Genomic DNA, 27,191 nt, shown 5'->3' on the forward strand with positions numbered 1-27,191 from the left:
GGTTGAATGGGGTGGCAGGGGGCAGTCAGGGGCAGGGGTGGTTGGATGGGACAGGAGTCTGGGGTGGAGGGCAGTCAGGAATGAGAGAAGGGGTTGGATGGGGTGGTGGGAGGCAGTCGGGTGGGGGTCTGGGGGAAGTCAGGGGATAGGGAGGGGTGGATGGGGCAGGGGTCCTGGGGGGGGCTGTCGGGACGGGGGGGTTAGATGAGGGGCAGGGGCTGGGCCATGCCTGGCTGTTTGGAGAGGCACAGCCTCCCTTAACTGGCCCTCCGCACAATTTCGGAAACCCGAAGTGGCCCTCAGGCCAAAACGTTTGCCCGCCCCGACTTAGCACTTCCCTAAACACTCAAGTGAAAGTTGACAGATGAGAAACTGCAGCTAAAGAACTGCACAGCTTCAAAGTGTTTGAACATGGGAGAGTGCTGTGTGCTCGGGAGAGCCTAGTAAAAGGGGAAGGGGCTCTTTGCATGGCACAAAGGATGCAGCATCTTCAGCCACAAATTAGCTGGAGATTTGTCATGTTCTCACAATGACTGATACGAAGGTTTTCCGGGACAGGAGGGGGTGAGGCTGGAATAGGAACATGGCTTAAGGCTCCTTCCCTTCATAGGAAAAGGTGGGGTATGTTCTTTATTAGCTGAATCCTATGTGCATAAGCCAGTCACAGAGATCGTACTCTGTCCTGCAGTGAAATAATAGGCTGATGCAGAAGGGAGCTTGGGTCCTTAACTCTCAAGGCCTGGAATCCTCCCATCTTGTATTTGCCAGATCATTTCCTCGTGTGCAAAGCGAAGCACAGCACCACTCATCTGATTTGATAGTACTTTGCCCAGGGGATAAATGACAACATGGTACAAAGCCTGAGAATTGGGCCCTCGCATAGGACAGAAATAGGGGGGAGTAGGTCTCTCATGGGAAGGCGGAGGTTGGCACTATGGTGAGCAGGCTCAGCCATACAGACTCGGAGACTGTTAACATTGGACACTTGGGGTCTGTTTAAAGGAAGAAATGTTTCATGAAGAGGAAATGAAAGTATTGGCACCTCCTCGCTGGAGTGGCTCTGGCTGTGTCTCAGCCCTGCAAATGACTCAGCCTGATTCCACTCAGTCCAGTTTAACCCTATTGACTTTAATAGTTAAGCCCATTTGTACACCAGCGTGAGATGAGAATCTAGCCCTAATGAAGAGCGCAGATGCCTGTGGAAACTGGACGGTAACCTAGCTGGGAGGGCCCTTACAGCATTTCACCTATGCTATATATAAACTTACTTCTTGAAGGCTCTGTCTACTCTGTAATAAAAGACCATGGTCTGGCCTGGCTCAGCTGACTCAGGTTCATCAGCTAAAGATTGCAGTGTAGACATTCAGGCTTGGGCTGGAGCCTGGGCTCTGAAACCCCGCAAGCGGGGTGGGTCTCAGGGCTCCGGCTCCAGACCACACTTGATCATCTATGCTGCTAGTTGTAGCCCCCCATCCTGAGCCCAGCTCAATTGATGTGGGCTCTGAGAGTGGTGCCAGTTTTTTTTTATTGCAGTGTAGACATAAGGGACCTGCAGATGAGGGCACGGGTGTTGAAGTGAACTCACTGCAGCCTCTCAGGGGCAAAAGGATCATGTGACCTTCAGCAAAGGTGGAGAGAAACCCAGCTTGGATAGAAGTCCCCCAGGGTAATGTTTACACAGGTAGGCTGCCATGTGATGAGGCCACTGGCCCAGCAGGCCTCTAAAGGCAGCCCCCAGAGGCTAGTAGGATCCAGATTGGCAGGGTGTGTGGCCTTGAGTCATCACAGTTCTCTCACCAATAGTGCAGGGAGGAGCTAGATCTCCAGGGCTATTTCTCCCCCGTGCTTTGCCTACAGGAGGTGGTAGGCCCAGGTAACAATGAAGTTCAACCGAATCTGTAAAGATAACCCCACCCTCCATCCCCCTTGAGTAAGGGAGAGGTTGCAGCTTATCTGATTGTGCAAGGCTGTTCCTTCCTCTTGCCTTTTCACAGAGCCTGATAGAAGGGGATGTTGTGGGAGGAAAGCAAATTGCTTCATGTGAAGTAGCAGTTGCAAGGCCAGCTGGCTCATTTGAAGCTGTTAAACTATCTGTGGCCCTGTCCCTCCTTGGCTGAAGAGATCTTTTCCCGTAGCAGAAGGGAGGCGTTGGGAATCAGTCCACACTCCTGCAGGGTCATGAAGTTGTTAGCATACACTCTCTGGGGAAAGGTGCTGATGATCTCATACGGCTGTGGTTCTCCATCCCTAGGAAAGAACAGTACAATCTTTCCTGTGAGCCATGTTCCACAGAGCGGCTGGGAATAAGCTAGTTGCAGGATTATACAAGAGCAGAGGGCTAGAGCATTTAATGAGGAACAGAGGTGTTTTCAGCTGAGACGGAAAGCCCAGCCCGTAGAAGGCTGTTCCCGAGAGCAACAGCTACAGTGGGGAAAGCTCTTACAGCTCTATAGTGGTGAGATCACCAGGCACACAGAGCTTAGGCCAGGCAGGGCTACATCCTGTAAAGGGAGCAGGGACAGGAGAGGGAAGGTGCCTCTGGTAGGCCAGAGTTGCTTCCAGGATGTTAAGAAACAGGGCAGTTTTGAAGTGGATTGTGAGAAGGGCATGACAACAGTCAAGGTGAGGGGTGGGGAGCAGAGGCAACAACGACGTGCCCAGGTACCACTGCAGGAGGTAAGGATGAGTTGGGAACTATTGAAACAGAAAAGCCAGAAACATGGAAGATTATGGAGATGTCCGCTCCCTGCAGAGGTAGAATTTTAAATCTATACACAATTCCCAAACCATGGACCTGATCCTGATTCCGCTCTGGAGGCGCTGAGTGTGACAAGCACCTTCAACCCCCACTGTATGCTGAGGGGGCTCAGCACCTGGCAGGCAGAGGCAATATGATCCTGTACCTGCTGGACTTACATTGTAGAGTATTCTTCAGGCAGCTCAATTCCAGGGATCAAGCGGGATTTGGAAATGCCACTGGCCCAGTTTTCACTGTGGCCTGATTCAGTGGGGTGGAGCAGTTGACCTGGCTTGCAGAAACCCCTTTCCTCTCCCTATACCTACCTGCTCTGGGCAAGGTGCCGGCGCAGGTCTCCTATGGTCTCTGTGAAGAGCATTTTTACAATGTATGTCTGCTCCCCATTCTCAGATTTTATCCGGAGAGTGGAGATGTTGGGGACTGGAGGCTGGTCCTGTTCGTCTGCCTTTAACCTAAAGGCCATAAAAGCCGGTTAGACAAGAAACAGCAATTTTATAGAGAGACTGATCAGGCAATGCTAAGTGGCCTAGGCTGGACAGGGCATCAGAAGAGAGCCAAAGGAAAAAGGGAGGTGCTGGAATACAGAATGGTACCTTAAAAATCTATGGAAATGTCTACACTAGCTGGTAAAACTATTGTCGGTCTGGGGTGTGAAAAAAAAATCCCCCTGACTGACATAAGTGTCACAGACAGAAGCGCCGGTGTGGACAGTGCTATGGTGGTGGGAGACGCTCTCCCGCCGCATGTTGGGAGTGGTTTAATTATACTGATGGGAGAGCTCCCTCCTGTTGGCACAGAGCGGCTATAAGGGAGACCTTACAGCGGTGCAGCTTCAGCTCTGGAGTGTAGACATACCCTTATCAGTTCCCTGAACCCTGCTTGATTGTGGGAAAATAGGCCAAAATGGCCTACAAAGTGGCCTACATGCCTTTGAAATAGCTGAATGTAGAAAGACAGCCCCAACCGCCTACCCCTTTGCGTGAGGGAGAGGTTGTAGCCTATCTGATCATGAAAGGCTGCTCTTTCACTTTCTGAGATAAGCTGGTGCTCTTTTTTTGTTCCTTATTATGGATCAAGGCTGCTTGGGAGGGTTGTTTATTTGCTTTTTTAAATACAAAATTCTGCTTGGCTTATGGTGACATAAGAAATTCAAGTCTTGTCTAGCCTGGAAGACTCTCTGACTATGGAAGAACTAGTGAAATAGTGACCCCATTTGCTCATCTCTTCTCTGGAGGCACTTTCCCATTCAGAGGGTGAAAATTGAGAGAAGGAAGAATTTATAGCCAGACTGGTTCAAACCCCTTGGGTTTTGCTTGTTCTTGTTAACACCCTTTTAATACAAGGGCTAGCTAACATTTTGAATAAAGGAAGCCTTTGCCGCAGATGTCAGGATTCATCATAAACATCTCAGAGGCCTCCCAAAACTAGGAAAGATCAAACCTGGCCTTCCTGCTATTTCTAAAGTAAAAACCAAGCAGAAAAAACTCTTGCATTTTTGCTTTAAACCACACAAACGAACCCTCCCTTTCCAGGCCCTCTTTATCCATCAGAAAGCAGCAAAAATGGGCAAAACCATTAAAAGAAATCTTTGCAGGTTGCCTCTGATGGCTAGTGGACGGACGGGAGAGACTGACCGTGCATTAGCTGAGGGAACCACTGCCCTTTACCTCTCCTTCATTGCTGCAAGGCTGGGCGTCTCCACCAGGATCACTTCATTGCTACGTGTCCCGTCAGAGCCCTGAAACCAACCAGGGAAACCTCAGATACTATTTGCCCAGCTTTCCTGGATTAATACATGGGGGCCAGTCCCCTGTTTTCTGACCACAGGTGGAGAACGTGCCCTCCTCCTGAGCCCACTAGCTACAAGGCCAATGGCTTCTCCATCCTACCTCTCATTCCCATGCAGCATCACAAAACCTCTCACCTGCTGCTCCCAGCAGGACGCAGCAGGCTTGGCACAGTGCCAGGCAGGCAGGTTTCTGCAGCAAATGGTCAATATGGCTTCTAAACTTTGTACCTAGTTAAACTTATTTAAAAAATATCTGCCTGGACTGGTCCTGGTGTTGGCTGGGGCTTCTTCTAATCTAACAACTAACTCCCACATTAATTGATTCGTTTGTTTTAATCCAATAAAACTAGATTGGTCTATTTCCAAAACTAGATTGGTCTATTTCCTTCTAAATGTTCTGTATGGGCACAAAGTTTAATTATCATAATTAAACTGATCTGAGGAAACTACTTGCTCCCCTTCAAGCAAAATGACAGGATCTAGATCTAACACCCAAGACAGTAACTTAATTTAAATATTTACTCAATCATCAGATGGGTTATTAATGATTTTTTCCCCCAGGTAGAAATGATACAGTTCCAGAAAGGGCCTGGTGAAAATACATCTCATGCTTTCTGCTGGAGTCTTTTCTAAATCCAGGAGGCTGAAGATTTTTGGAGAGAAAGGGCCCAGTCTGATTTTATTTGCACCTACGTAAGGTTGTTGGCTTCCATAGAGTTACTGTTGATTCGCGCCAGTGTAACTGTGGACTCAGAAAATGTCTATACTACAAGCAGCTCAACTACAGCACTGTAGCTATTCCACTGTAGCATCATAGTGTAGACACTTCCTACAGTGATGGAAAGAGGTTTCCCCATCACTGTAGGTAATCTACCGCCCGAGCCGTGTTCTTCCATCGACCAAACTGTGTCTACACCAGGGGAGAGATCAGCTTAACTACTGAGCTCAGAGGTGTTTTTCACACCCCTAAGAGATATAGTTAGATCGACCTTAATTTTAAGCATAGCCTAGCCACTAAGACTCGGTGTATGCAGGGGCTCTGTCATACCTGCAGAGTTTCTTTGATTGGCCCTCGGATATCAATCACTTGTCCCTCCTGGACCAAGGATTTAGGAAGTTTGTTCAGAAACTGCTCCAGTGAGAGCTTGGGACCTGCCACGAGAGGGGGTGGGGGCAGGGGGGAGAGACAGCAACAGGGAGGGGAAGCGGGAAGGGGAATCCTATATGTATCATATCACACCAAGCAATTAAACGAATACTAAAATGTTCCACTTCTTGGGCTCATCAGAATTATACTTTGGACAGTTCCCTTTCGGGAATGTGTTATTAGAATCACTCATAAGGCATGTGATCCAAATTCCATAGTATATGAGCAGCTTGTCACAGCTAATAAATAACAGGGCGATATACAATTGCTGATGGGAAATGCATACGCATAGATTATTATATATTGCCATATATGGCTGTCCAGGAACATACATAACCATAACCATGACTACTCCCACTATACAACTACATGTCAGAACATATGTCACCAGATCTTCCCAGATCTAGCCAGAGCAGTTTAATTTTCAGTCTGAGAGAGTAATTTTTGGCAACTGTTGGAGCAGATTTCTGGAATGCAGAAGGAAAACAAGGAACCTGTGAGATCGTCCTAAATAATAGGTCTTTCCCCCAGGGCTTGGAGATGTGCTGTGACATATCGGAGATGGAGAAGATGAGGCTGGCATCTTGGGGGGGGGGGGAAGATGTCCACTTATATTAGTAACTTGCAATAGAACAATTGTTTGTTTGAAGGCCCAGCCCCTGAAGGCCATCACCCACACCATTCTTCTGACTGTCTCAAGTGGGCGATGTTGGAAAGACCGCTGCTGAGAACAAGCTCTGGGTTTCATGCGGAAAGTGGGTGGGTTTCATGTACATTCTGGGGAACCTGCTGGAACTGTGGTATTTTATGAATGGCAAGTTTCAGGACCGTTTGCTTCTGTGATCTCCATGACATGACTATTGTGGCAGCTCTCAGCTACTGCAGCAGTGCATGAAGCACAGACATAACACTCCTCTCAGAAACGTCACCATGCAACTCAGAGACGCTCAGAATTAACTTCTTAGTAACTGGATGACTGTTGCCAGCCTTCACCAGGGCTTTATTTATTCTCTCTTTTGGGGCTAAGTAGGGGATCTCCAGAGATTAGCGGGAATGGCAAAAGACTCACCTGGGATCTCACTGGTTTCCTTTACCTCACTTGACTTCGAATGGCCAACTACCTGCCCCTGGCCAGGAAAGTTCTCTGGTAGCTGCCTCTCCCGAAAGAAAACGTCCCTTCTGTCAGTGACCTGTTAAATTAACCCTAGCTGCCATTAGCAAGCCTGTCTGCCTCCAGGACCCAGCTCTCACTGCAACAGAGCACACTAAAAGGTAAGCAGCAAGAACAAAACAACTAACAGAGACAGTTAGTTCCTCCTGAGGGTGGTTCTAACATAGAACCCCTATAAAGGAAGCTGTCTGCAGATCCTTTTAGACCCTCCAGAAAAATAAACCCACTCCTGTGTCCCTTCAAGTCTAAAACCCTTCTAGTTAGCAGTTCAATATCACATCCAGACCCTAAGATAAGACAGATGATCACTCCAGCCTTGCACACATTAGTACAGTGCTTTGAGCCTGCTTTGTGCCTCAGTTTCCCCATCTATGAAAATTGATCCTCAGATGAAAGGTGATGTGAAATTGTAAAGTATTATTTGTTATCGATAGGCTCACCCAGGGGTTTGCCTTGATCTGTGCTAACAGAAGAAGGGATGTGCAAGCAGCCAGGACCACCAGATGTCTCTCTGAACCCAAAGAAGCAAAAGGACCATATTGAGCCCCTCACGGTCCCACCCAGTTCAGTAAAACATAACTGTCAGAGAAGCACAAGGCCACTTTGGGTACGTCCACACTGCAATAAAACCCCTGTGGCTCATCGGCCTCAGGCTGTGGGGCTATAAAATTGCTGTGTAGATGTTTGGACTTGGCTTGGGTCCCAGGCTCCATATGCTTATGATATGAATATGACATAGCTGAGATATATGTTATGCAAGGTGGCTCATGTGAGATATCATTGGAAAGGTTACGATTTACTGAATGTGATTATCCTATTTGTAGGCACGCATCATTTCTGTATCTGAAATTAGGAATATTGACTATGGATCTGTATTTCAGCTAAGCTACTTTGGGTGACGTCCATTGCTAACACTTCAGGTAGAACAACGGAAAAGCCAAACTGGGCGGATGGCCTTCCTGTGAATCTGTGGGCGGATGACCTTCCTGCGAATCCTGTGAAGAATGGCTACAAGGGCCCTACAGAGGCATGTGACCATGTCACCTGATACTGGAACCCATCTTGAATTCTGTACTTTTCCACAAGAAGCTGGTGGGGGGGAGGAGTGTCAAACTAGGAAACAAAGGATTCCCGCTTTATGCAAATCCTATTTAAGGGTGGGGAGTGAGGTAATCCAGGTCCTCAGTTCTCCCCTACTATCCCACCCCAAGATGACTGCTGGAAACAACTTAGGCCTGGTCTACAGTACGCAGTTATTTCACAATTAGCCGAGTTACTCTGAAATAAAACTGAATCCGTCCGCATGACCAAACCAGTTTTTTCGATTAAAGGGCTCTTTAATCCAATTTCTGTACTCCACCTCGGCAAGTGGAGTAGCGCTAAAATCGAGATCGCAGTTCTGGGTTACAGGTACTGTGGATGCAATTCGACATTATTGGCCTCCGGGAGCTATCCTAGAATGCTCCCTTGTGACCGCCCTGGACAACACTCTCAACTCTGATGCACTAGCCAGGTAGGCAGTAAAAGCCCCTGGTACTTTTGAATTTCCTGTTTGGCCACCATCAGCACAGGTGACCATCAGCACAGTCCACCATTACAGGCAACCACGCAGTCCTGGATTCGCAGATGAGCTCCAGCATGGTCCGAACGGGAGGTGCTGGATCTCATTGCATGTTGGGGAGACGAATCTGTTACGGCAGAGCTACGTTCCAAAAAAAGAAATGCAAACACGTACGCTAAAGTCTCCAGGGCCATGACGGAAAGAGGCTACTCCAGAGACGCAGAGCAGTGTCGTACAAAAATCAAGGAGCTCAGGCGAGTGTACCAAAAAGCCTTGAGGCGAACGGGCGCCCTGGGTCACAGCCCCATACATGCTGCTTCTACCGTGAGCCGCATGCAATTATGGGGGGGTGATGCCACCACTACCCCCCCATTGTCTGTGGACACCTGCACAGCGGAGCAAGGAGGATGAGTTTTTGGAGGATGAAGAGGACAGTGCACAGGCGGCAAGTGGGGAATCTGTTGCCCCCCCCAAGCCAGGAACTATTCTTAACGCTGGAGCCAACAGCCTCCCCCGACTCCCAGCGCGGGCTCCCGGACCATGACCCTGGAGAAGGCACTTCTAGTGAGTGAGAGCTTGATCAGAGCCACACAGTGAGGAGTGGGGGGGGGAACCCAGCCGTGCTGGGCTGTTTACATTTAGTTTAAAGGCTCATCCCTGCTCAGAGCCTCATTGGAGCCACGCAGTGGGTGTGGTGTTGTGTGAAGCGATCATCCCAGAGAGTCCGCAGGCCCTCCTTTTATATGGCAAACCCACCAGGCATTGCTTGCTATGGGAAAGGGGGCCTGGCAGTTTGAAAGCATTGAAATGAATGCGGAAGAAGCAGAACTCCACGTGCCCCTAGGGCTTACCCCGGCTGCCTGCAAGCTAAATTCTGTTGCCCGGCCGCACATGGGGGCTTACTCACACCAAAGTGGCACGCACTTCAGTATAAGAGGCAAAATGAGACCTTGTAAGAACATGTGCTGTGTACTATGAATTGCCTGTTTCACTGAGAAAGAGTGTCCCCTTTGTTCTCTAAAATGTATCTTTTAAAATACTACCTTCCCTTTTTCTCCTCTCCCAGCAGGTGCAAATGTTTCAACGCGGCCCCTATCTACTCCATCCCAGAGGCTGGTCCAGATTAGAAGGCGGAAAAAAAGAACTCGGGACAACGTGTTTGCCGAGCTCATGCAGTCCTCCCGCACTGATAGGGCCCAGCTGAATGTGTGGAGGCAAACAATTGTGGAGTCACGTAAAGCGTAACATGAATATGAAGAGAGGAGGGACGTGCGCGATGAGAGCAGGCAGGATACTATGGTCAAGCTCATGGGGAAGCAAACTGACATGCTCCGCTGTATGGTGGATATATTGCGGGAGAGCAGCAAGACTACAGCCTGCCGCTGCAGCCCCTGTATAACTGCCCTCTCTCCTCCCCAAGTTCCATAGCCTCCTCACCCAGACGCCCAAGAACACGGTAGGGGGTGGGGAAAGGCTACGGGGACCCACACAGTCAACCCCAGAGGATTGCACAAGCAACAGAAAGCTGGCATATCCTAAATTTTTATTTGGTTTCTGGACTTGTCCTTCCCTCCTCCTCCACCCCCCTAACCCAATATCCCGCCCCTCCCCAGTCTAGCTTCTGATTTCTCTCAATGTTTTGTGCAACAAATAATAAAGTATGGTTTTTAAACAATTGTGACTTTATTTCCTTTCATATATATAGGGGGCGGGTAACTAAGAGAAACAAACACAACTGTCTCACTTTACCCAGGCCAGTCACGAAACTGGCTTTCAAAGCTTCTCTGATATGCAGCGCACCCTGCTGCGCTCTTCTAATCGCCCTGTTGTCTGGCTGTGAGAAACTGGCTGCCAGACGAGTGGCCTCAACCTCCCACCCCACCATAAATGTCTCCCCCTTACTCTCACAGATATTGTGGAGCACACAACAAGCAGCAATTACAATTGGAATATTGGTTGTGCTGAGATCTAACTGAGTCAGTAAACTGCACCAGCGCGCTTTCAAACGTCCAAAAGCACATTCTACCACCATTCTGCACTTGCTCAGCCTATAGTTGAACTGCTCCTGACTACTGTCCAGGGTGCTTGTGTGTGGCTTCATGAGGCTGGCATTAAGGGGTAGGCTGGGTCCCCAAGGATAACTATAGGCACTTCAACATCCCCAACAGTAATTTTCTGGTCTGGGAAGTAAGTTCCTTCCTGCAGCTGTTCAAAAAGACCAGAGTTCTTGAAGATGCGAGCGTCATGCACCTTTCCTGGCCATCCCACATTGATGTCAGTGAAACGTCCCTTGTGATCCACCAGTGCTTGCAGCATCATTGAAAAGTACCCCTTGTGGTTTATGTACTGGTCACCCCGGTGTTCTGGGGCCAAGATAGGGATATGGGTTCCGTCTATCGCCCCGCCACAGGTAGGGAATCCCATTGCAGCAAAGCCATCCACGATGGTCTGCACATTTCCCAAAGTCACTACCCTTGATAGCAGCTGGTCAATGATTGCATTGGCTACTTGCAGCACAGCAGCCCCCACTGTAGATTTGCCCACTCCAAACCGATTCCCGACTGACCAGTAGCTGTCGGGTGTGGCAAGCTTCCACAGGGCTATGGCCACTCGCTTCTCATCTATGAGGGCTGCTCTCATTTTGGTGTCTTTGCGCTTCAGGGCAGGGGACAGCAAGTCACAAAGTTCCATGAAAGTGGCCCTACGCATACATAAGTTTCTCAGCCACTGAGAATCATCCCATACTTGCAGCACTATGCGGTCCCACCAGTCTGTGCTTGTTTCCCGGGCCCAGAATCAGCATTCCACGGCATGAACCTGGCCCAACACCACCATGATCTCCCAATCACCATATGCCGTGCTTCTAGGAACGTCTGTGTCCATGTCCTCATCATTATCGTAATCGCGCTGTCATTGCTTCCTTGCCCGGTTTTGCAAGTACTGCACATACTGCTGGATAATGCGTGATGTATTTACAATGGTCAAAACTGCAGCAGAGATCTGATTGGGCTCCATGGCTATGGCGCCTGCACGGGTAATCCTGTAAAAAGGGCGCGAAACGTAGGAGAGCAGAGTGGCAGCAGAAGAGGTGCTGTTCGGTTCACGGTAGCCGAAAAAAGGTGGGAAATGGTTGTCTTCTGTAGCTTTCACGGAGCCGGGAGCCCAGGATAGACAACATAGAGAAGCTCGGAAGCGCGACAATAGCGGGAGAGCAGAGTTGGCAGCGGAAGCTGTGCTGCTTGGTTCACGATGGCTGAGCAGAGTTGGCAGCGGAAGTGTTCGATGAGAAAGAGAGAGTAGATAGTAGAGATTACATAGGAAGATGAGAGGAAATAAGAGTTGGATTCATAGTAGCAGAAGAGCAGCAGTGCACCGTCTGCTGAAAGCAGTATGGCGTCTGCACGCCAAAAAGGCGCAAAATGATTGTCTGCCGTAGCTTTCATGAAGGGAGGAGTGACTGACGACACACACACAGAAACACCAGCAAGAATGTTTTTGCCCCATCATGCACTGGGAGCTTAACCCAGAATTCCAATGGGCGGTAGGGACTGTGGGAACTGTGGGATAGCTACCCACAATGCACCGCTCAGACATTCGATGCTAGCCTTGGTTCTGTGGACACACTCCACCGAATTCACGCGCTTTAGTGGGGACACAGAAGACCGAATGTATAAAATAGCTTCCAAAAATTCGAACAGAATAATTTCGAAATAATTTCGTACTGTAGACGTACCCCAAGACTGAACTGGGGGAAAGAACTGGACCCAGGTTGCAAGGGTGTCTGGCCTGTGAAGATTATTAGAACCACATTTAGGGTGAAAGCTTACATATAACCAGTTTCTTTAGTGTATTAAGCTTAGTTTGTGTGCTCTGTTTTATTTTCTTAGTAATCTGCCTTGTTCTGTCTGCTACCTCCTTAACTACTTAAAATACATCTTTAATAGTTAATACATTTATTTCTGGTTTATAATACAACCCAGTTTATCTGATTTCTAATTGGGGGGGCAAGAAGTTGCATACACCTTCCTCCACATAATTTTCGGTTTGTACTCCAAAGGGGTGGGGGTAGACTTGTGGGTGCTGTGGCAAGCCCCGTAAACTGAGCCTTCTCAGTGCAGATCTCTGTCTTTCTGTGCAGCTGGGTGTGGCCCTGCCTGTGCGCTTGGCTGGAAAAGGCTGGGAAGCCTAGCCCAGCATGACCAGGTAAAAAGGGGTGCAAGCTGGCAGAACAATTTCAATTTCACCATTTGACTCAGTGGTGTCCCAGCACATTCAGTGACACCCCAGGGGGTTCAACCCGTCACATCTCCCTTTGACTGCTTTCTAGAGACTCAGAAATTTTGCCCTCACTGTCTCTTTCTAATCCAAGATTAACTGAAGCAGACAAACCGTTCAATTCTAGTGCACAAAGGCCTAGCCATTTCCTGTAACGGCTGTAGCAGGTGCATGCACCCACCTCAAAAATCTAGTTGCACGTGGGCTGGGTTTAGAAATATCAAACTACATTTCATGTCGAGAAAGGCCTGCAGAGTGGTGCAAACAATAAGACAGAAGCAGTTTGCATGGAGAGAGGGATTTCTCCTAAAAGGAAGATGGCGGGGGCTTTGCATTGCTTACCTGAAAAGGAACACCATCTGGGTAGCGCGTCTGTAGCTCTGAGGGAAAATAGCCATCCATGATATCCTGAAGACATTGCTGAAACAAAGCATGAATGCTTAAAAATCAGGCCTCAGACTTCATAGTACCTAGCTGCTGATACATTCCACCTGCATCAGACCTGGAGACCCAAAAAGGCACCACAGGATCTCTGACTGGGAAAGACTGGCACATCCTCTAACAACCATCATTCCTCACGAAGCTCTGTGGGGGGCAGATGGGACTAGAGTGACCCACACAAGCCTCAGCTTTCCCCACTCCCACCCTAAGCCTTTGCTGAGGGAATAGTTAGATGGCAATAACTTGACTTCCTCCAGGAATTGGTCTATACCTGCGTGGACGGCTCCTCATATGACCGGAAGGGTCCATTGAACATGACTATCCCATTCTGATAAAAAGTGAGGGATATCAATTGGGGCTGCCTCAGTCTTGCACCTCCTGCTGTACGTTCGATTTGAGACACACCTTCCCCAGCCAGCACATTTAAATCTTTCAGGTTTTCCAAAATTAAATCAAAATTGATCGGGTAGTTGGAAACAGTTGAGTGACCTGCCGCAAGGAAAATAGAGTTATCGTCGGAGAGGAGCCTGCAGACAGGAGTGTTGAATCCACGCGTCTCCCTGCATGGGCATGTTAAAGGTGCTGCCCAAACCCTACCATTTTGGGCCTGGCTCCCACCTGCCTCCACTTTGTGTCATTTACTCCTTTGGGAAGGGTGTGTGAAATGCTATCACATCAGAATGGCAGTGTTTCGCTTCCACACTGCACAGGCGTATATAACACCACCTTGGAGAACCAGTCCCCTTGTTAGCAACTTATGAAACTGTACCATCAGCCAATACCACAACCTGCACTCCTTGGAGGCCCTGCTTATTTTGATGGTTATAATGTACTTAGCATCGTTCCTTGCTTGGTGCTGTACAATACCAAGAGGAAGGTGAGGTGCCTGTTCCAAAGAGCTTACAACCTACGTTAGACCAGCAGTTGACTTCAGCCCAGGCTCCTGCAGGGAACACAGATGGGACACCAGCTGACTGACTGATCTCAGGCAGATTGCTCTTTCTAGACAATCCCTTCTCCTGCTGGTGGATTATTGGTGAGAGGGAGGTCTTTTGGGTGCTTGAGAAAGGGATGCCGGGTTTATGGGGTAGAGCAGGAGAGATGTGCAGATGACAGTGGGAGAAGTATATGAGGAAAGGAAGTGAGTGCAGAGATGTTGACTGGGATGAGGCCTCTGATATTTTCAGTTCTGCTTTTGACATCCTTCAAAGGATAAAAATGGCATCAATAAGCAGAAACAATCTCTGTAAATGCATCAATCTGCAAATAAGGCCAAGTGAACTGATACGCTAGCTTCTGTGCCTTACGCCCACTGCTATGCAGAGATCATCTCCCTTAACTTTTACAACTCCTTGAAGTAGGTAAGTAGTGGGGCGTTTGCACAGCACTCTGAAGGTGAGGCTGCTACAAGTCCCAAGTATATTCACATAATTCTCTCTTACCACTTATCAGGAAGCCATCACTAAATACTATAGGATTCAACACAATGCAACTGGCTCCCAACAAAGCCACTCATGTGGCTGCTGGCAGAAGAGAACAATAGTGTGCTTTGATGGGGTCAGGCAATTGGGGCAAATCAATGCACCTAATACATACAGAAAGGGCAGGATTTTGATCTCACACCCATTTCATGTCTGCGTTACCTAAGATTGGAATCAGGCTCCAAATATTCAAAGTATGGGGACTGCTCCTGAAGATTTTCTTCCTGATAGCTGGCCCATCAGCTCCACAAAAGAAATGGGCTTTATAAAATATCCGCAGTTACTAAACTATGTTCCTGGTGCCGCTTGTGTTATATTGCAAGTCTTCTTTCTACTGAAATGGGTGAGGATGTAGACCTCAGGATCACCATGAGGAAATCATAACACGGAAGGTCCTTAGCATTTTAAAGTCTGTGGGACCTATCATACCCAACCAGGGCCGTCCTTAGCCATTTTGGTGCCCTACGCAGCCCCCCACAGGGTGTGTGTGTATGTGGCCTCCAGGCGGGGGGGAGGAGCAGGCTTGGGGGCCAGGTGGGAAACCACCCCCCAGCACTTGCTGGCGCGCGGAACAGGTTGAGGCCGAGTCGCTCCACTTCCTGCCCCAAATTTCCTGGTGCCCTACGCAGCTGTGTATTTTGCATATGGGTAAGGACAGCCCTGTACCCAACCTGCATCCAGAGCTATCTGTAAAACATTAGACCCTTTCATCCCCACATCAAGTTGTACTAATTTTCACTGGGTACCTTCACCTCTGCTATAAGCTGCTTCCACACTGTGCTCTGGCCATACAAAATCCTTCCCCTCACTGCATTTTCTGTCATTTAAGGATAGGATTTTCCAGTCCCACTGATTTGCAATGATACCTGTGCACCTATGACACTTATGAGCTTTGGAAAATCCCACGCTACCGTTTTTTGTCTTTCCCTAAGGCAAAGAGGTTGTTTTGGGGGTTCAGATCCCAGAAGCCATCATTCCTAACAGGCCCCCTTCCATAGGCAGCATGTGAACCACCGGCTAAGGTAGGCTAGCCCTCAGCTCTGCCCCTTCTGGCCAAAGCCCCCCCTTCTGTCCCCCGCCAGAGCCCCCCCACTGCAGCCCCCGGCCCCTGTCCCAGGCTAGTGTCCCCAGCCTCGGAGCACCATGCGGGCAGCACAGTCCCAGCCCCAACCTGAGACAGGGTCACAGCACAGGGACAGAGGAACTGGCAGGTGGGGGCCTGGAGGCACAGCATGGGTGGGGGACACTCCTGGCTGTGTGGGGAGGCTCAGCCTCCCACAGCCTATGATACCCACCGCCCATGTCCCCTTCTCAACAGTCTCAGCAGAGAAGCCAAGGGCTGGATGTCATTGACACCAAGCTCCCCTCTTAGCCCTAGGGGAGGTCTCTCCAGGTCAGAGTTGAAGCATATTGGGAGGGGAGTGCAGTAAGGGGGAAGCCTGACCTGCTACTGCCCACACAGTGCCTGTTCTACAGATAACAGAGAGGAGGTTTTCAAAGGGCAGTCAGGTGATTGAAGTCAAAGGGTGTTAGGTACCTATCTCTCATTAGCGCCTTTGAAAATCTCCTCCGTTGTGTCCAGAGATGTTAATAAAATTTATATAAAGGGCACTAAAAATTCACCTCTAAACTCAAACTAAAAAGCCAAACCCGTGAATCGAACAGGTTTTTGGACCAGGCATTTCAGACAGAAAGGTGCATCTTTCCAGGGTCACACCCAGCTAAGATGTTATGTAAATAATAAGAATTGAATGAATGACCTACGGGCTAAGAGCTCTCTGCACAAGTCTTGGCACGATGGAGCAGTTCAAGAGGAGTCACAAAGGCCTACCGTGCCATGAATCTGATTGATTAATAAATCCCTAGTTATCTGTTTTTCCAATCTGAAGAATATTATGCCTTTTTTAAATACCCTGTGAGGGGCAGGCTGTCTGCCTCAGCAAAGGGCATTGCTGCTTTACCTGGTTTCCAGAGACCCCTTGATGGCTGATTTTCCTGCTTCTTCAATGATTTCAACTCTTCCAGCTGTTCATTCCTCTCTCCAACCCAAATCAATCCATAATCATTCAGAAACTGCTGCATGGGGAAGGGGAGAAGAGGATGAACTAGCTTGAGATGCGTGGGACCATCAAAGGCCAGGAATGGGAGCTGTAAAATGAGTGTTGCCTTGAACAAGTTTGACCTCGTTATAAGGTGCGGTGGTGAGAAAACTCACTGAGCAGGAAGAGTAGCATGTCATGGACTCCAAAAGTTGTATGTATCTATCCACAGTGATCAGTCATTCAGTACTTAGTCTATCATGTCTTTGATCGCTGCAAAGACTTTTCAGTTCTACTGAGTCAGCCAGTTAACTTGGAAGAGCAAAAGAAGGGACTGAAACAAAACTAAAGCCATACAGATCAAAAGGAGGAGGCATAAGTGTTTGCATATAAACACTATTAAAAATGCATGCAATCTAGCCAGGTGTCAATAATAATGATGTGCTATATTTACTTAGCATCTCAAAGTACATCACAAACATTAATTTTTTAAACTCCACAACTAAATGTGAGTTAAGTCAGGACAACTACCCACATTTTACACACTGGAAAACAGAATAACAGAGAGGTTAGAAAACTTGTTCAAGGCCACACAGTGAAATTAGTGGCAGCACTGGAAGGAGAACCCAGAAGTCCTGACTCCCAGTTCCCTGCTCTAATCACCAGGTTAAAGTTTCAGTCAGACATCAATTTTGTATTATAGAGGAAAGTGTTGAGGTTCCATATCAAACAGCTGAGCATGTATCAAGAGCCACTGACTCTGGGCTTGGGCAGGTCACTTAACCTCTCTGTGACACAGCTTTCCTGTCTGTAAAATGGGGATAGTAATAGAGCAGCTTTGGGATCATTGGGTGAAATGAGTTAAAATGTAAAGTAGTAATAGTATTAATAAACGTTCCCCACACTGCAATTTGGATAAATAATTCTTCACTTTCTGTCCTACAATTTTGTGTAGTGTTGCTGTGAGCTGTTCAAAGGCTACTGTGTTCCACCCTAGAGATGACTGCATATCACAGGTGAGTGAAGTGCTCCCCAGAGTGACGGATTCTCCAACTCTTGAAGTCTTCAGATCAAGACTAGATATCTTTCTGGAAGATATGCTTTAGCCAAACAAGTTATTGAGCTCCTGACACGAATAACTGGGTAAAATGTAATGGCTGACGGTATACAGGAAGTCAGAAAGAGTAGATGATCTAATGGTCCCTTCTGGCCTTACAGTCTAAGAATCTATGTACAATTCCCTGGGTTTCTTCAGAATGAGCAGTGCTACGATTAGCAAGCTGCTAATTATTATTGAGTGTTACACCATATATCAAAACTGATTCAAAAGGGGAGAAAGGAAAAGGAGTGGGAAGGGGATTAGGGAATGTCCCTCATCTTCCATTTAACCTGTTCCTTCTGTACAGAGGCTGTAATAACAGGCAGTGATTTTGAAACTGGCAGCTTAGTAAGAACCAAACATTTATGGACTGAAGGAACACGAAGCCAATTCCAGGGGAGCACTGGGTGAAGCCAGGGGCATCCATCCATGAATCTCACCTCCATTTCCCAGACCTGATTCTGCAGCTGAAGACACTTCACCTCCAGTTCCTCTATTCCGCTTGACTCTGGGGAACCTGCAGAGGAAAGACAGAGACCCGAGATGTTTTATTTTTGCTCTAAAAAGCTTCAGACAAGAGCTGAGATAACCAGTGTCAGGAAGTACAAGGATCCTCAGCACTCTGTCTATAAATAACTGCACTTGAGTCGGCAAGGCACAGAAGCTGAAAACACAACTCTTTGCCCACTGTCCCCTGATTGTTCAACCAGGGTCACCTCCAAAAAGATGTGGATGAATGAAAAGACACATTTGGCAGTTATTTATGGGCAACATCGGTGAATTTCTATGCTGCACAGAGGGAGCTCATGTGTAAATGGTGCTGTTTGCAGTAATACAGTGGACGCGACTCGGCTTACCCAGTTCATATCTATGAATCTATTCAAAAGTCAGCAACCCAGTGAATTTGGATCTACTCTGCTGTGCTGGATAGACTGATCACCACATGATGGGGTATATAAACCCTGTCTGTAATTTGACAAGGTGGATACACCCTACTCCCTGACAAAAGAAATCATCACAGTGACTGGGGGAAGGCAGCAGTACACATGCCCATAGGCAGGAACACAGACACCTAGGGAACTTTTACTCTGAAAAACTTAGGTGCCAAGTGAGTTTAGGTCCCTACAGGGTTCATCAGGAATTTTGTGAATTACAGTGGAGCAAAACCAGGACTTAGGCGCATAAACCCCATATGAAGGCACCCACATCTGGAGTTTAAACACCTAAGTACCTTTGTTGATCCCACCCAATGTGTCAGGGCTCAGCTTGAGGGAACTACTGAATACCAAGGGACTGTGAGAAAAGTCAACTGTAGGGAGAGATTCACTCAAGGCTGGATCAAATTTGGAACTAGATCACATGTGGGACAAGGGGAAACCTTGGCTGTGAGAGTCCTTTGAGTCACACAGTAAACCTTGGCTGTAAGAGGCCTTTTTTATTTATTTAGCTGGGAAAAGGCCTATTTCTTCGATCAATCAGCTTAAATCTGAACGCTGGTTTGTTTGTTCTCCTCCCAGCCTTGTTTCTTCTGATCACTCCTAAGCACCACGTGGTTATGTGGCCATCTTCTGCTCAGGTTCTCAGTCTTGTGGGAACACTTTACCATAGTGAAAGCAGGTCACTGTGGCATCTGAGCGCTGCATCACTTAAAAGTCAGCAGCAGGTGCATGCATGAACTGAAAACCTGCTGGCAAGTGAAGCAGTGAGTTTGTAATTCACAGTTGTCCTTGGAGGGGTACTGGAATGGGGCTTCCCCAAGGAAAGGACTGTACTGAGGTCCCCAGCAGCACTTCCCAGTCCTGGAAAAGAGCACAGTCTGGGCCTAAGGCTGTGTCTACACTGCCACTTTCAGTTCTAAAACTTTAGTCGTTCAGGGGCGTAAAAAAACACCCCCCACCCGAGTAACAAAAGTTTTAGGCTTAAAAGTGTCAGTATAGACATTGCTTTATAGCCAGGAGCCGCACTCCCAGCGATAAAGCTACCACACCTCGTTCGGCACTGCAGCAGCCACACTATAACGTGGGTAGTGTAAACACACCCGAAGAGAATGTAAGCCACACACAGTAAGCAGAAGGGTGCCAAGAACAGAACAATTTACCTTTTCCTTTCTGAAGGATCTTCACCTGCTTCTCAAGTTCAGCAACCTTTCTAGACTGAAGATCCAAGAAAAAAGAAAGAAAAAAGGCAAAATAATGATTGCACTTGGTTCCTTTCCTCTGAGGATCTCAAAGCACTTTCCACATACCGACTGATTTAGCCACTCTGCTCCCAGAAGCCAAGTAGGTTAACTACACTTGTTTTATGGATGGGTAAAGTAAGGTCTAAAAAGGGTGCGACCTGTCCCAAGATCACATAGGGCTAGACTGTGGAGTTACCACAGGCCCTGAGTAAGGGACTAGCACATAACTGCGCAGTTCCTGGAGTAGGCCAGGGACCAAGTCACCCTGCCTGCCTGTCCATTGCCCACCTGCATGAGATGGGGAGTAGTGACCCCATGATCGTTGCTCCTCCTCTTGCACACAGTCAAGTTATGCAGGGTGCGCTCATGCTTTCTTACCCCCCCGAGGGTGTGGCTCAAAGTTAAGCCAGTAGTAAGTACATGGCAAATCTGGGGTTAGAACTCAGGAGTCCTGATTTTCTAGCCACTAGAAACACTATTTACCCTAAAGCGTCTATAACACCAACAGGGTACTATCCATTCCCATTTCTATAGGGTGTGTCTGCTTCAGTGAGACCTCTGGCCTTCTAATCAACTCAAACATTATAAAATGGAAGGAAGAAAAGAAACATCCAAAGCAGAAGAGTCAATGACATTAGGTGTTAGGGCTCATTTTTTCCTAGAATCACTGCAGGGACTGTTCCTTACTGCAGTGTGGTAACATCAAGTGGGCCTCTACAGTGGGTGGTTTCTGTAATTAGTAAGATACAGGCCTAGCAGTTGCCTTGTCTAAAGAACAATTACACCATTTTAGCCCAAACTAGGTGTGATCTGGTTCTGGCTAACATGGCTAGAACTGTTCAGACAGGGCCCAAATGGGGCTGGCATTTTTACCTTCAGCTGAATTTCTTGTGCTTGGCTCTTTGCTTTTTGTTCCAACAAAGCAATTTTTTGCATCATGGAGGACATGAGCTCCATGTCAGTCGGAGCTGCCCCTATAAGCACAAGTACAACACATCACCCAAAAAAGCACTTTCAGAATTACAATTTTAATTTGACCAAGGGGAACCCTTATGATCATCCAGTGCCATATTACATGGGCTGAAAGCATAGTGCAGGAATCCTGGATTAGCCATCACAGACAACATGAATGGATGTCTTGTGGGCACCGTGTATAAATCCTGCAAGTCCCTAGCCAAAGTAACAGAGGTAGATATGGACCTTGCAGCAGACACTGTGTATGCATCCCTAGATCACCAACAGGCACACTGGGTAAGTAAATGTTCAGGGATGTGAAATGAGCACCAGACTCTGTAGCTGGATTCACTTATCAAGCACCATCTGTGGATCACTAAGGTTATAGTCCCTGATGCCAGCACTGCATCTGGCTCAGCAGCTCATGTACTTTCAGAGACATTACCATGGGTACTTGTTTTTGTTGCTGTTCCCTTTGAGCAGGAAGGGGAAATGTCTTGCACTGGAAACTTTGTTCTAGGAGACAGGATGTCATTCAGCAGCGCAGCTTCATCCTCTGTGAATCGAAGAGGCAAAGAAGCATCAGAGGCAGGGCCAGGTCCACTTTTTAGATGACACCTCACCAAAATCTTGTGAAGAATATGCTGGGGTGTATCGTTAGGGAAGGAGAGGGTTGAGGAAAGGGTGTGACACAATCCCACTCGCCTACCCAAAGGCTTCCGAAGCGATGATTATTAAGCATCAAGAGTGTGCTTGGCACAGTATGACACTCAAAGGACAATACAGTCCATACCTTGAGGAGCTTATACTTTAAACAGACAGACAAAGATCGGACACAAAACTATACTGGGAGACAGACCATGCTGCTAATTTAGAGTATGTTTTTCTGAGGGTGAGAGAGGTGAGTGGTGGGACTGTTTGCGCTTTAGAAAAAAGGTGACAACAGCATAATACTGTCCAGGATTAGTGTTTGTGAGCCTCACAGAAGAAGGGAGTTTCAAAGAGGGATTTGGAAGAGGCAATTTGCTCTGCATTAGAGAGGGTGTTCTGAGCATAGGTGACAGCATGGACGAATGAGGGAAGCAGCTCGATTTGAAACTGTGAATTATTTTAGAGAGTAAAACATGTTCTAATGAATCCTGGGAAGGGAAAACTACTTCCTACTAATCAGATATCAGACACATGTGGGAAGGAGAGAGAAACCAAGGACAAGCAAATGAACTAAGCACATAATACTTCAATGCAAAAAACACATAAAGGGAAGAGAAAGGCCTTACTCACCATTGTAGGCACTCAGTTTAAATGGCATTGTCCTTTTCCTGCACATAAGAATAGGGAATACAGAAAACAAACAGCAGACAGATTAATTATCGGCTGGGTAATTTGTTTTAGGGATAACAGACTTCTAAATTACATCAAAAATGTTCTTAAAATGCAACCACCTATACTTTCTCACCAGTTCACTACAGATACAAATCAAACAAGCGCCCTCTTGCTTTGCGTGCTGAGTGAGCTCACACACAAACAACAAATTCAGAGCAGCCTACCAGCAATTAAGATCACAGAAAACCACAACTAACATTAACTGCTTTGCACTAGGGAAAAGCAAAAGAAAGATAAATAACAAACCTGGCCAACCATGCTATGCAGAATTGTACAATATTCCTCCTGGTCCCAGCTAGGGATCAGCTTGCACCACAAGGCCATAGAACAGGGGTGAGCAAACTTTTTGGCCCAAGGGCCACATCTGGGTGGGGAAATTGCATGCAGGACCACGAATCTAGGGCTGGGGCAGGGGGTTGAGGTGCGGGAGGGAGTGCGGGGTGCAGGAGGGGGTGCGGAGTGCGGAAGGGAGCTCAGGGCAGGGGATTGGGGTGCAGGAGGGGGCTCCGGGCAGGAGATTGGGGTGCAGGAGGGGGCTCCGGGCAGGGGGCTCAAGTCAGGGGGCAGGGATGTGGGAGGAAGTGTGGGGTGTGGGAGGGGGTGCAGTGTGCAGGAAGAGGCTCAGGGCAAGGGGTTGGGGTGCGGGGTGCTGGAGGGGGCTCAGGGCAGGGGTGCAGGAGGGGTTCTGAGTGCGGGCTCCAGCCCGGCGCCACTTACCTTGAGCAGCTCTGGGGTGGCAGTGGCTCTGGGGTGGCTCTCTGCCTGCCCTGGCCCCGTGCCACTCCCGGAAACGGCCGGCACCACATCCCTGCGGCCCCTGGGTGCTGGGGGCTCCACGCGCAGCCCCCGCCTGCAGGAACCTCCCCCAAAGCTCCCACTGGCCACGGTTCCCTGTCATGGCCAATGGGAGCTGTGGGGGGCGGTGCCTGCAAGCGAGGGCAGCGCAGGGAGCCCTCTGCTCCCACTCCCCTCTCCCAGGGGGTGCAGGGACATGGTGCTGGCCGCCTCTGGGAGCAGCACAGGGCCAGGGCAAGCAGGGAGCCTGCCTTAGCCCCGCTGGGCCACGGGGCTGGCAATCTCACGGGCCATAGTTTGCCCACCTCTGCTATAGAACCAAGAGCTCCAGCAAGGTTATTCTTGCTACTGTAACTGCACAGACTATTCTGATTCATATAGGTCCCCACCATGGGACGATAGCTCACAGCTGGATTTGGGATGGCACAATACTGGTTTTTAGGGCCCAATTCTGCAAGGTGCTGAGTGACTGCAGAGTGTGGTTCTGATCACCCTTAAATCCTACTGACTTCAATGGGAGCTGAAGGGACCCAGCATCTTGAAAGATCAAGACCAAAGAAGGACCCTCCCAGTTTATACCAAGCAGCATACACAGCTGTGAAGTATATAGTGTGGGGTAAGAGTTTGCTGGTCTTGAGGCATTTGTCATTTATGCTTTGATTATAGTGTTAGGAGAAGCAGCTGATATCAAAATTTCACAAATAAGCAAAGATGGCAACAAGACAATGCAAGGAAGAGCCCTCATGTCTCATTTACCCTGGACTCCGCAGCTGCAGTGGGATTCTGCGGTGCTTTCCCAGGGAGGAAAGAGGAGAACTCATGGTTTATACCTTAGACAACTCTAGATCCTAGGGAACAAAGACAGTGTTACAATTCCAGGCTGCAGGGTGAAACTGAGAGTGAAGTGCCTTGGAACACAAGATTGAGGCACACTGATGGCCCCAGGATGTATTTTATCATCACACATTGTAGAGGTTTCCCTCAGAGCAGGTTGGTCTTAGGGCAGACCACAGAGTTAAAAGCATGATCCTTCATCTTTCATACAGAGCAGGGAGCCTCGCAGAGGATTCAGGTCCAGCCATGCTGCTTGGAGCAAAAGATGCGTTTCATGCTGGGGTCTCTGTTGCTTGTGGGGACCCATAGGCTATGTCTACATAGCAAAGAAAAAACCACTGCTGGCCTGTACCGGTTGACTCTGGTTCATGAAGCTGGGGCTGCGGGGCTTTTTCATTGCTGTGTAGACTTATGACCTCAGGCTGGAGCCCGAGCTCTGGGACCCTCCCACCCTGCAGGGTCGTACAGCCCAGGCTCCAGCCCAAGTCCAGAAATCTACACAGCAATGAAACAGCCCTGCAAGCCCAAGTTGGCTGGCACGGGCCAGCAGCAGGTTTTTCTTTGCTGCTTAGACAGACCCATAGAAAAGACGTCAACCACTTCACTGTGAGCCCTGTGGTCTTCACACCGGCTGCAGCCTCCAGGTGAAAAACCACAATCTGCCCCATTTCATGCCAGCTGGGTGCAGCCCTCAGGCGAAGGCTGCTACTTTCCCCGGGTTTCAGAGTAGCAGCCGCGTTAGTCTGTATTTGCAAAAAGAAAAGGAGGACTTGTGGCACCTCAGAGACTAACACATTTATTTGAGCCTAAGCTTTCGTGAGCTACCGAATGCATCCGGTGAAGTGAGCTGTCGCTCTCGAAAGCTTCTGCTCAAATAAATGTGTTAGTCTCCGAGGTGCCACAAGTCCTCCTTTTCCCTGGGGTTGCGGTGGAGGGACAAACTCATGCATCGTGACCTTCTGTCACCGCACCAGCGCAGCACGAAGGGACACACTGATTTTGCCTCAAAAAGTCCAAGCCACCCGCATGTCACCGGATAACGTCACAAGTCACCACCGCACAACGCAGTGACGCGCGGGGGGGGGGGGATCCTCATGCAATGCTGTGACATCACTATGACATCACAAACGGCCACTGCGCAAGGCGATGACTTCAGGCGGCGTCCCCGCGCAACACGGTGACCTCACAAGGTGCCGCCCAGTGACCCCAAGGACGTCATAAGGCGTCACCACGCAGCCCAACGGCTTTGGGCATCCCTGGGCCCGGCGACAGCCCCACGACAGGCCCGTCGTCGCGGCCCCCCTGCCCTGGGCACCGTGGTCGGCCCAGCCCGGCCTTGAGGAGGGCCCCGACCCCGGTCCCCACCCCACGGGCGAGAGGGGCGCGGGCTTGCAACGGACTCACCCTCCCCCCGTCGGGCTCGGCCCACGCGACGCCATCTTGTTTGTCGCGGTTGCCCCGGTTACGGGCGGGCGAGGTGATTGGCTCCGCGAAGGTCCCGTGGGTGGACCACAAGTCCCAGCATGCAACGCCCGGGAGTTCTGCACCCCCCCCCCCGCCCCACATGTTCAAGGGTCTGAGCAAGAGCTGGGGAGAGGGGCAGGGAATTGACCCTTCCCACGCGGGACAAGGCAGGGGCTGGGGGCTTGCCCCCCAAATGGGAATGCCTGGGGGACAGAAGGGGAGCTAGGGGGCCTTACCCCCCCTTAAAGGAGCAACCCCTGAGGGATCCCCCGATGGGATATAGGGGAATGGAGGAGGCATTAAACCCCCCCCCCCATGTTAATGGGGCCAAGCCCAGGGATCCCCCTGGCCAAGGACTGTGGCAGGGTCCCCACCTGGAAGCACTCAGAGAGGGCCCCCACTTGTGAGCCTGCTGTGACTCCCCACTGCCGGCCCAGGGCTCCTGGCTAATTCCCTCATCACCCTGCGTACTGCGGCCTGCAGCAGGGAGGGAGGGATAGCTCAGTAGTGTGAGCATTGGCCTGCTAAACCCAGGGTTGTGAGCTCAATCCTTGAGGGGGCCGTTTAGGGATCTGGGGCAAAAATGGGGGATTGATCCTGCTTTGAGCAGGGGGTTGGACTAGATGGCCTCGTGAGGTCCCTTCCAACCCTGAGATTCTGTGTGCTAGCCTAGGAGAGGCACTGCTCCACCAGGCATTCGTTCCCAGCTCTACACTCACCCTGTGCCCACAGGATGGCTCATGGGACAGCTGCATGCTGTTCTGTGTATAGGCTTTCCCTCACCGCATAGTATCTGAGCCTCATGGATGTCAGAGGGTTAATCTTCACAACTCGCCCTGAGGCAGGGAAGCAATACTTTCCCCACTGTACAGATGATGAGGCACAGAGAGGGAAAGCAACTTGCCCAAGGTCATGCCACACACCAGAACCCAGATCACCTCTGGTCTAGTTCTATGCTTTAACCATTAAGAATTGTCAACTCTTGCAGTGTTCTTGGGAGTCTCACAATTTCAGAGTTTTTTTTAAACAAAATACAGAAATTCCAGCCCTCGTGATTGTGGAGAAAAGGTGAACCCTAAAAAGTTACAAAACCAGCATGCAAATAAAAAAGATTCAAAATGTATTGTTCTAAAACTCCCATGATTTTGGGTGGCCTGACTCATGATTTATGAATGTAGGGGTTGGCAATGCTTTTTTGTTGCTATTGTTCCATTTCCCCACATCTCCCATCAGTAAGGGTCAGATTTTACTCATGAGCTTTAACTTAGAAATTATTCTTTTTTAGAACCTGTTTAAAAAAACCCACTGCTGACAGTTTTCAACTTTATGAACTGATCATTCAAGGTTTATGTCAATGGATTTGCACTCCCTCCCTTATCCACAAACAGATCTGTGAGGGTCATGAAGATACCTTTTTAGTTGTATTTTCATAGTTTTTTCTCCCTCTCACTTTTTTTTTTGACTGTTTCTTCCTGTGTTCCTTCTCTGATCCACACAGCTTGTTTTGTCTGTGTAACATTTGAAAAACTCTATAAACAAAATGTTTGAAATATCCAAGATGGCTGTTTGGTTGTCATCATGCCGTTTCTGGGGAACCCTTCTCTTACGTATTTTTTGGGAAAAGATCTTCCATTGAAGCTATGCCAACAATTGACAACAGCTCAGGATCTGGCCTGCTGAATTTGAAATATGTGCTGAGAATTACCACACGGTCCTTTCACAGTCTGGTAGCCTCCACCAACAGACTTTCATTCCAACACTTCTGCTTATTGAAACCACCAAAAAAGATCTAAAACAGCTAAAGCACAAGCTTCAGTATTT

The 27,191-nt window shown here is 48.8% G+C and overlaps 1 protein-coding gene across 9 annotated transcripts; it reads right to left on the bottom strand.

The window, feature by feature from the left end:
- Nucleotides 1-1,107: 1,107 nt before the first annotated feature.
- On the bottom strand, nucleotides 1,108-25,374 carry UBXN11 (UBX domain protein 11). Of its 9 annotated transcripts, XM_038377952.2 has the most exons (15): nucleotides 25,311-25,370; nucleotides 23,829-23,920; nucleotides 22,176-22,213; nucleotides 21,340-21,450; nucleotides 20,814-20,914; nucleotides 19,860-19,914; nucleotides 18,202-18,278; nucleotides 16,585-16,699; nucleotides 13,414-13,631; nucleotides 13,044-13,121; nucleotides 6,764-6,884; nucleotides 5,596-5,699; nucleotides 4,426-4,496; nucleotides 3,064-3,210; nucleotides 1,108-2,247 (listed from the first exon to the last, which is right to left on the bottom strand). In XM_038377952.2, the coding sequence occupies exons 2-15, from the start codon at nucleotides 23,891-23,893 to the stop codon at nucleotides 2,088-2,090; spliced, it is 1,461 nt and encodes a 486-aa protein (XP_038233880.1). In that variant the 5' UTR covers nucleotides 23,894-23,920; nucleotides 25,311-25,370; the 3' UTR covers nucleotides 1,108-2,087. The 9 variants fall into 9 exon arrangements, with proteins under 9 accessions (XP_038233880.1, XP_038233881.1, XP_038233878.1 ...); XM_038377953.2 differs by lacking the exon at nucleotides 23,829-23,920 and having other exon boundaries at nucleotides 25,311-25,374; XM_038377950.2 differs by lacking the exons at nucleotides 23,829-23,920; nucleotides 25,311-25,370 and adding an exon at nucleotides 22,995-23,143.
- Between the last annotated feature and the right edge of the window lie 1,817 nt (nucleotides 25,375-27,191).

Source organism: Dermochelys coriacea, chromosome 19 (assembly GCF_009764565.3).
Source record: "Dermochelys coriacea isolate rDerCor1 chromosome 19, rDerCor1.pri.v4, whole genome shotgun sequence".
Taxonomy (NCBI): Eukaryota; Metazoa; Chordata; order Testudines; family Dermochelyidae; genus Dermochelys; species Dermochelys coriacea.